General features: G+C 36.5%; 1 protein-coding gene across 1 annotated transcript; it reads right to left on the reverse strand.

Annotated features, from left to right (window-relative positions):
* LOC122084777 (peroxidase 10-like) lies at positions 1-1,457 on the reverse strand (the record flags this gene model as incomplete). Its single annotated transcript, XM_042653209.1, has 4 exons — positions 1,191-1,457; positions 913-1,104; positions 156-327; positions 1-59 (listed from the first exon to the last, which is right to left on the reverse strand). Coding segments are annotated over exons 1-4 (642 nt in total), but the record flags the coding sequence as incomplete, so codon positions are not given.
* Positions 1,458-10,086: the final 8,629 nt, after the last annotated feature.

The raw sequence follows: 10,086 nt of genomic DNA on the forward strand, positions 1-10,086 counted from the left end.
GAAGTTGAATAGCCTTTGCTTGAAGGTGAAACACTGTGCAAACCCTATTGTATGTGCACCTATACATATATGCAACATTGAAAGAAACAAGTTAGTTCTTCAATGGAGGAAATAAGGAAATTAATTGAAGTGGAAGACGAAGAAGAAAGAAATACCTGAGAGGACAACAACATCCTTGAATTCCAGACCTTTTGAAGTGAATTTTGCAGTGATGTTCTCTAAGGGTTCGAAAGGTGATGGTATCTGTTGATTAGCTGCAGTTTGGTTTGCCGTCGTGCCATCTCGCCGGCCGAGTGGTACAGACCAATAATATATAAAGCCCCCTGCCTGAGAACACGATGGTATTAAACAGATAAAGCATTACTTATTAAATGCAGAGAAACAAGAATAATTGATGACAAAACTGTAGAAAACGAGAACCCAAAATGATGCAGAAAAGAACTGAAATTACAGACAAATAATCACATAGTCGCATACAAGGATATACGTGGTTCAACAAGATTGTCTATATCCATGGTGAGATGAGATCTACTTCACTATCAATGGAGAATAGGTTTACAATCCTTTGTCTCCACACCTTTCTCAGATTGATTCCAGAGAAAGACCACTCTGTTACAAAAATATAACAAAACCCTATGTAGATAATTCATCAAAGTGGCCATATAGCCTTAAAAATAATTTCTTGAGGACATTCGCCCTCAAACCTGCCATCATGAGCCTGTTATCTCAATGAGGCCCTTGTAATGAAGATAATGCGCAAGGTGGGCTAATTCCTTTGGATCTTGAGGCCTTGGGTCCTCGGCCTTTAACCGATCCTTTGGAATCAGCCCACTTTTGCAAGTGACGGAATACAAGTCATTGTGCCATTAACAAAAGCATAGGAGATGTACATAGAATTAGCTAGTTTCTTACGAAATAGACAGCTTCTCTGGCTGCAAGAGCGACAATATCGGCACAGGATACAGTTGAAGGGCAAGCCTTCTCCAGGTTAGCCTTGATGGCATCAATGACCTCAAAACCTCTCACAGAATTGTGATTAGGCGCAGCATTCTTCTCACTCATAAAGCTGCTTGCGTCGTCTAGTAAAACAGACCCATCACATCCCTAAATATCACAAACCAAACCTCATTAGTTAAAATTGAAATTTCAGAGTATGAAGACTACTTGAATGATGGGTCAAGGGAAGTTACATTGACGAAACAATCATGGAAGTGTAAACGTAGAAGAGAGGCAGCCATTCTAGTATCATTGGAGATAGCTGACCACACACCATACCTAACAATTCTAGTCAAGTTTGGACATGTACTATCATAAAATCTGTAATCAAGTTGGGTGAAGGCTAGGGGACTCAAAACCAAGAGGACAAACAAAGAAAAGAGTGAGTGAGTACTGTATGAGTTGGGATCCATGGCTGTTTGGATATGATCAGAGAGGATGTTAATGCTTTAGAGACAACCTTGGTTGGTTTCAGTGGTATACCCATGATGAGGAGATAGGGCTAATTTATACACAACAGACAAGGGTCTCTTGAAGAAAAATGATGTAAACTTCTTTTGTTTGGTCTTCTAGAGTGGAACTGCCACTACAATTATGTCCTACTCACCAGTGTTTGGTAAAATTCAACTTAATCAATTATTAATGAAAGGAGAAGACACAAGGCGGCTAGATATACTATTTTTATTTATTTTTTTATATTAGTAAATTAATTTATTGTACAAAAAAAAAAAATTATATACAAAACTAAGGCATCCTTCTAAGACTAATTAGGGCTAACATCACTAAGACTAAGATGGCTCCAACCCTCTAGGTTATACATAGGGTTGTCAATTGGTAGGATCTGGTTGGGCTTCTTCATTTTAGGAACTCGTACTTTGATTAACCCATTTAAGTAAACAGTCCTCATAGGTAAGGCATGGTATCATTTATAAATGGTTGGTTGTATAAAGGTCTTTAATCGGGCTACTGGGGTAATGAGACATTTATCTCTAAACAAGTGTGAAATGTGTCAGGTCAAGTAAATGGGCTCTAAACGAGCTCCAAACAGGCTTTAAACATGTTGGACTAAGTCAAGCTAGTAATCGGTCAATCTCCATCGGGCAATTACCTAGTTGCAACTTTCCATCAAGAACGACCATCTAATAAACAGGCCAAGCAAGTTTCAGGTTTTTCTATTTGAACTCAATTGAGCTTGCTAGTGCCGGCCTAAAATTGAGACCCCTTGTTAGAAGGCACTACTTAAACCAAAGAACATCAACTAAATATATAAAAGGATCTAAGGACCAGCCACGATAATCAGCTCAATGGGGCTCCTTACTCCTCTCAACCCACATAGGTTGAACACCATTTTGAACAAGGAAGTGATTCTTGGTGGATTTCAACCCCTTTGGGATATCATCCGCTCTAAACCAATTTTCAATATCTGCTTTGATATCTTTAAAAAATTTAGGGCAAGGTCTTTATCTTATTTCTGAAAATTCGGAAGATTCTCTCCCTCCGTTATGGGTAATCATATATCCCTTGAATGTCTTACTGATCCACCTTGATTCCAAAAAGATGCCTCCCCCAGATCTTCTAGAAGGGAGGTTAGAAATATTTGGTCACCAAGGACGTGAGGTGCATGCACCCTTGAATAGTGGATCATGCTTTTTATAATTATATTTGAATTGAATCTTGAAGTGGTGAAGGAGGGTTGGATGGGTGTCTGATATGTCTCTGAAAACCCAAATTGCCATGAACTCATATTCAGCTACGAGTCTCTGAAAGTGTACTCGTGGTTTGACTTAATCTCCAAATAAGTGGAAAAACTGGTTATTTCCAATATGTGATGGATGGTGTCATTCTTTTAGAGAAGCTAAGTAGGCCACCTTTGAAAGAAAGTCTAAATGGTTTTCCAATTGGGACTAAGTGATCATCTTTGTCATTGTCAATAAGTCAATAAAGCCAAGAGGTAACAAAGTTATACCGTTCTTCATTAGTAAGTGGAATTTAGGTGACTTGGTGGTGGGGGAGTAGCTAGTATGATATATCCATCAAAGATATATAGGATTTGAATTAATTAATTCTGATATCTGTTAGATGGGATAGAATTTGGATTGCCAACTCATTTTGACCACAACTAGAACCTTTTAACTTTTAAATTAAGTTTTCACAATGGGTCATCCCCGTGTGTGTGTATATATATATATATATATATGTTTTCTTTTTTACATATTTTGATATTTATGCCCAAGATAATAATATAGATTACCCTTGGTATACTACTGCTATCCATTTTCCGATGGAAAGCACCAAATATGCTTATAAAAACAGAAATTATTGCTTCTCCGTTCAAAGTCACTGATCAAGAAGACCCAAATAGAAGACAAATTGAACAACTAAATTTTACGAATTTAAGTCTTCAAACCATAGGTGATCAACTTTCGCGAGTTGAATGCCTCGTCCAAACTAAACCGTCTGCCTCGTCATCTATAAATCCGGCTCCGGTTCCTTCCTCAACCCCTTCATTCAAACCTTATAATATCCCAAGGCAACAACAAAAATTACTTAACAAATATTATATTCTTGACCAAATTAATCATCGGCTTACTTCTTTAGAAGCCCCTCAAACACCAGTCCAAAGCCAACCTACTGCTGAGTCTGCCATCCGTAATGGTGGTATTCTCACCATTAAAGGAAATTCTTCGGATTCGTTCTCTAGTTCAGATTACGAGTCTGATGTTTTCCCTCAAATTAACCAAATTGGGAAAAGCTCTACATAGAACCCAACATTCCCAGACCTTCAAATTGAAGCACGAGGAAAACCCCCTCAAGCTTCTTACCAAAGCAGCATCATCTATGAATGGAATATAGATGGTCTGTCCGAGCATAATCTCGTGAAAAAATTACAGGAAATGACTATGGTCAGCAATGCACATTGGATTCAGAATACTGAAGACAGTGCAATTGCTACTTTACTTATTTCCAGCTTTACTGGCCAACTCAAAGGTTGGTGGGATTATGTCCTGACCGACGATCAGAAAACCAAAATTTTAACTGCTATTCAAACCTCTTCTGATGGAGCACCCCTTCTCAATGACTTAGAAGAACCTATAGAAGATGCTGTGAATACTCTTATTTTCAGCATAGCAAATTACTTCTTGGGAAATCCTTCCCGTCTCAAAGATAGAATTGATGAGCAGTTATCAAACCTTAGATGCAAAAAACTTCATGACTTCAAATGGTAGAAAGACACGTTCCTAACCAAAGTCCTTACTAGACCTGATGCTAATCTTCCCTATTGAAAAGAAAAGTTTCTTACAGGTCTTCCAACCCTTTTTTCTGAGAAAATTAAACAAAGACTTAGAAAAGAAAATGATGGGATTATCACATACGATCAAATGACCTATGGCCAAATTATTAGCTTAATTCATGAAGAAGGTTTAGCCCTTTGCACTGATATTAGGTTAAGAAAATAAATTAATAAAGAAAACAAATTCTACAAAAAAGAATTAGGAGGTTCCTGTGAGCAATTTGGCTTTGCTCCCCTTAGACCACCGACTAAACATAAACATAAATCTTCAAGAAAATATTACAAGAATTTCTACAAATCTAAGAAATATATGTCTCGCAAACCTTTTACAACACCAAAATTTTACCAGAAAAATTCTTCAAAACCAAAATATAATAAATACAAGAAGCCTTTCAAGGCACCTAAAAATCAAAAGGATTTCAGACAGAACCCTAATTCTCAAGGATGCTTTAATTGTGATAAACCAGGCCACATTGCTAAGTATTGTAGAGTCTCTAAACGATTTAATTCTTTACAAATATCTGAGCAAAATAAAACCCAAATTCTTGCTCTTTTCCAGGAAACATCTTCTTCATCCTCTGATGAAGAGAATTACTGGGTTGGAATGACACCTTTGTTGATGCAGTTGGCATTTGCCCCTGAATCAACTAGGGCAATAGAAGAAAATTTGAATGAAGCATTAATAACTAGGGTTATGTGAACATACCAGTTCCGACAGGTAATAGTTGACACAAAACCAAGGGCTTCAGGGTTGGTTATGGGTGGTTCTTGACTTGCAAATGGGTTTGTTAGAGGTTCATTATTTGAAGCTGAGGCTTGTTGATTTTGCCGATTGAGGAAGGACAATTGTTGTTTGTTATGTTTGATTTCATACTGCAAAGATGCAGTAGTGGTTTCAAGGGTTTTGATCCGACTGGAATGGTTGGGAATATAAGGTTTTGATATTTTTTCAAACTTTTGCATAATTTGTTGAAGATTATAAGATTGGGGAGTATTTTGTGAAGAAACATTATGTTTGAGATGTTCAAGACATGCCTTCTTTTGTTCTGGGTTTGTCAGATTATCAATATAATAAAAAATGTTTGAATTAGGTGATGCATGAAGCATCTGGACAGATTTGGGGGTTCATAGCTGAAACCAATAATACAAGAATCACAAGCACAGGCTTGGAAATTCTCATTATTAGATGAACTGGAAGTTGTATGCTTAGAATGTTGGATTTGATTAAGTTTGTAATTCTCTTCATCAGAGGATGAAGAAGATGATCATTTTTTAAAACATATTTAGCTGCGCTACAATCAACACGAACTAAAAATGACTTATTTAATAATATATTTTGAAATTTTTGTATGCAGAGAACAATTGATAAAATTTCCTTTTTGATGGTACTGTAATTCTTTTGAGCAGAATTCCAGATACCAGAAGTGAATTGGACTAATTGTTCTTTGTTGTCATTAGGAAGTTTTTGTTTAAAGATCCCTCCGTAGCCTATATCTGAGGCATCGGTTTTGACGATCTTAAAAGCCTCAGGGTTAGGGATAAATAAACAGGGGATTTCTTTCACTAATTTTTTGATAGTTTGGACAGCTGTAGTCTGGGCTGGAGACCAGGGAGTTGGTTTCTTTTTAAGCCGAAGTTATAAAGGTTCGACAATTTTACTAATTTGAGGAAGAAAATCATGAACGTAATTTAAACTACCTAAGAACCTTTGTAATTGGGTTTTGTCAAGTATTTGGTCAGGGAATTTTTCACCAAAGGTAATAGCACGATCGATAGGGGTAAGGGTTCCTCTTTCGATTAGATGGCCGAGAAATCTGACTTTGGTAAGGAAGAATTCCATTTTTCTTTTGGATAATACAAGACCATTTGTTTTAAAAAATTGGTAGAATGTTCTTAAATGTTTGAAGTGCTGCTCAACTGAATTTGAGAAGACAAGGACATCGTCAATATAAACAATAGTGAATTTCCCGTAAGAATTGAAAATGTCGTTCATGATCTTCTGAAATTCACTAGGAGCATTTTTTAGGCCGAATGACATGACATTCCATTCATATAGGCCGAAGGGGGTTGTGAAGGTAGTTTTGTATCTGTCTTTCTCATGGATCTGGATTTGCCAAAAACTAGATTTCATATCAAACTTTGAAAAAATCTTTGCTTGGTAAATTCTTTGTAAGAGGTCCTTTTGGTTTGGGATAGGATATCTTACCCACTGAAGGGCATCATTCAAAGGTTTGTAATTGATGACTAACCTAGGTGTTCCTCGTTCAATTTCGATAGCCTTATTAACATAAAAGGCTGTACAATTCGAAGGAGAAATACTGGGCCGAATAAGCTTTTTAGCCAGGAGGTCATTAATTTCTTCTTTGCATGTTTCTAAAAGGTTTGATTCATTTAGGCCGATCGGGCTTTAGTTGGGATTTAAAGATCTAAAAATCCTGAAGCATAAGGAAATGAAACCATATGCTTCTTACGATGCCAGAAGGCATCAGGGACGTCAGAACAGAGGTTGGACTCGAATTTGGACTTGATTCGATTAATTTGATGAACGGTTTTGGGGTTTTTAAGTTATTCAGAAATTCTTTGGTGAAGAAGTTCTGTTTTAAGAAAACTTAATTGTTTAATTTTGTTGAGGCTTGGATTAGCAGATGTTTGAGCTTGTAGAAATGGAAAAACAATTTTTTGACCTTGGAATTTTGTTGTAATTCCATCTTGTGTAATTTTGAACGGTTTGATTTTCTCTAAGAAAGGTTGGCCAAGAATTATGGTTTGGTCAAGATCCTTTGCGAGGATGAAAGTTTGGGGAAGGCAAAGGCCTTTGTTACAAACATGGGTATTTGAGAGTTTATATTAGACATTCAACCCAGATCCATTAGCTGTATTAAGGCGTTGGGATGTTCGTTCATAGAATTGGGTTGGAATGGCACCTTCGTTGATGCAGTTGGCATTTGCTCTTGAATCAATTAGGGCAATAACAGAAAATTTGAATGAAGCATTAATAACCAGAGTTATGTGAACATACCAGTTCTGACAGGTAATAGTTGACACAAAACTAGAGGCTTCAGGGTTGGTTATGGGTGGTCCTTGACTTGCAAAAGGGTTTGTTAGAGGTTCATTATTTGAAGCTGAGGCTTGTTGATTTTGCCGATTGAGGAAGGACAATTGTTGTTTGATATGTTTGATTTCATGCTGCAAAGATGCAGTAGTGGTTTCAAGGGTTTTGATCTTACTGGAATGGTTGGGAATATAAGGTTTTGATATTTTTTCAAACTTTTGCATAATTTGTTGAAGATTCTAAGGTTGGGGAGTATTTTGTGAAGAAACATTATGTTTGAGATGTTCAAGACAGGCCTTCTTTTGTTCTGGGTCTGTCAGATTATCAATATAATAAAAAATATTTGAATTAGGTGATGCACGAAGCATCCAGACAGATTTGGGGGCACAATCTTCACAGCTTAAACCAATAATACAAGAATCACAAGCACAGGCTTGAAAATTCTCATTATTAGATGAACTCGAAGTTGTATGCTCAGAAGCTTGAATTTGATTAAGTTTGTAATTCTCTTCATCAGAGGATGAAGAAGATGTTTATTGGAAAAGAGTAAGGATTTGGGTTTTATCTTGCTCAGATATTTGTAAAGAATTAATTCGTTTGGAGACTCTACAATACTTAGCAATGTGGCCTGGTTTACCACCTTTAAAGCATCCTTGAGAATCAGGATTTTGTCTAAAATCCTTTTGATTTTTAGGTGCCTTGAAAGGCTTCTTGTATTTATTATATTTTGGTTTTGAATAATTTTTTTGGTAAAATTCTGGTGTTGTAAAAGGTTTTCGAGACATATATTTCTTAGATTTGTAGAAATTCTTATAATATTTTCTTGAAGATTTATGTTTATGTTTGGTCGGTGGTCTAAGGGGAGCAAAGCCAAATTGCTCACAGAAACCTCCTAATTCCTTTTTGTAGAATTTGTTTTCTTTATTAATTTATTTTCTTAACCTAATATCAGTGCAAAGGGCTAAACCTTCTTCATGAATTAAGTTAATAATTTGGCCATAAGTCATTTGATCGTATAGGATAATCCCATCATTTTCTTTTCTAAGTCTTTGTTTAATTTTCTCAGAAAAAAGGGTTGGAAGACCTGTAAGAAACTTTTCTTTCCAACAGGGAAGATTAGCATCAAGTCTAGTAAGAACTTTGGTCAGGAACGTGTCTTTCTACCATTTGAAGTCATGAAGTTTTTTGCTTCTAAGGTTTGATAACTGCTCAACAGTTTTATCTTTGAGACGGGAAGGATTTCCTAAGAAGTAATTTGCTATGTTGAAAATAAGAGTATTCACAGCATCTTCTATAGGTTCTCCTAAGTGATTGAGAAGGGGTGCTCCATCAGGAGAGGTTTGAATAGCAGTTAAAATTTTTGTTTTTTGATCGTAGGTCAGGACATAATCCCACCAACCTTTGAGTTGGCCAGTAAAGCCGGAAATAAGTAAAGTAGCAACTGCACTGTCTTCAATATTCTGAATCCGGTGTGCATTGCTGACCATAGTCATTTTCTGTAATTTGTTCATAAGACTATGCACGGACAGAACATCTATATTCCATTCATAGATGATGCCGCTTTGGTAAGAAGCTTGAGGGGGTTTTCCTCGTGCTTCAATTTGAATGTCTGGGAAAGTTGGGTTCTGTGTAGAGCTTTGTCCAATTTGGTTAATTTTAGGGAAAACATCAGACTCATAATCTGAACTATAGAACGAATCCGAAGAATTTCCTTTAATGGTGAGAATACCACCATTATGGATGGCAGACTCAGCAGTAGGTTGGCTTTGGACTGGTGTTTGAGGGGCTTCTAAAGAAGTAAGCCGATGATTAATTTGGTCAAGAATATAATATTTGTTAAGTAATTTTTGTTGTTGCCTTGGGATATTATAAGGTTTGAATACAGGGGTTGAGGAAGGAACCAGAGCCGGAGTTATAGATGACAAGGCAGACGGTTTAGTTTGGACGAGGCATTCAACTCGCGAAAGTTGATCACCTATGGTTTGAAGACTTAAATTCGTAAAATTTAGTTGTTCAATTTGTCTTCTGTTTGGGTCTTCTTGATAAGTGACTTTGAACGGAGAAGAAATGATTTCTGTATTTTTATAAGCATATTTAATGCTTTCCACCGGATGATGGATAGCAGTAGTAGCTGGACCGGAGCTAAGGGTCTAAGATTTATGAGAAGATGTTTGAGTATTGATTTGATTATGCCAAGGGTAATGTATATTATTATCTTGGGCATAAATATCAAAATATATAAAAAAGAAAACATTTGTTTTAAGGTTTGTCACGAAATTATACCAGTTTGTTCTAATTTGGGCTTGTTGTTCTAGATTAAAGGTTTTAAAGAACCAATCACGTTTTTATTTATTTTTAGGTGATTCAAAATCTATTTTAAGGAAGGTTTTGTCAATTTGGTATTCATGATCAATCTGAATCATGTAGACTCCAGAACTTCGCTCAGGTGGAGCTACATCAGAAGGTGTTGGAGATTGGGATTGATTTTACTCAATTTGTTGTTGTTCAGAACGGGCAAGTTCAGTTACAGATGGAAAAACATCATAGGTACCATCAATAATATTTTGGGTTTGGTATAGACCAAAGAGATTTGAATAATGAGGTGGAGTCCTAAGAGGAGGAATCCAATCATTGACAGGTGCTCTAGAAGTTGCTTCTCTATGGGAAGAAGACGAAGCATCAGAGCACGATCTTCTGGTAGTTTGGTAGACAGGAGGAGGAGGCCTTCTGTCAAACCAAATGGAAA

This window comes from Macadamia integrifolia, chromosome 7, assembly GCF_013358625.1.
Source record: "Macadamia integrifolia cultivar HAES 741 chromosome 7, SCU_Mint_v3, whole genome shotgun sequence".
NCBI lineage: Eukaryota > Viridiplantae > Streptophyta > Magnoliopsida > Proteales > Proteaceae > Macadamia > Macadamia integrifolia.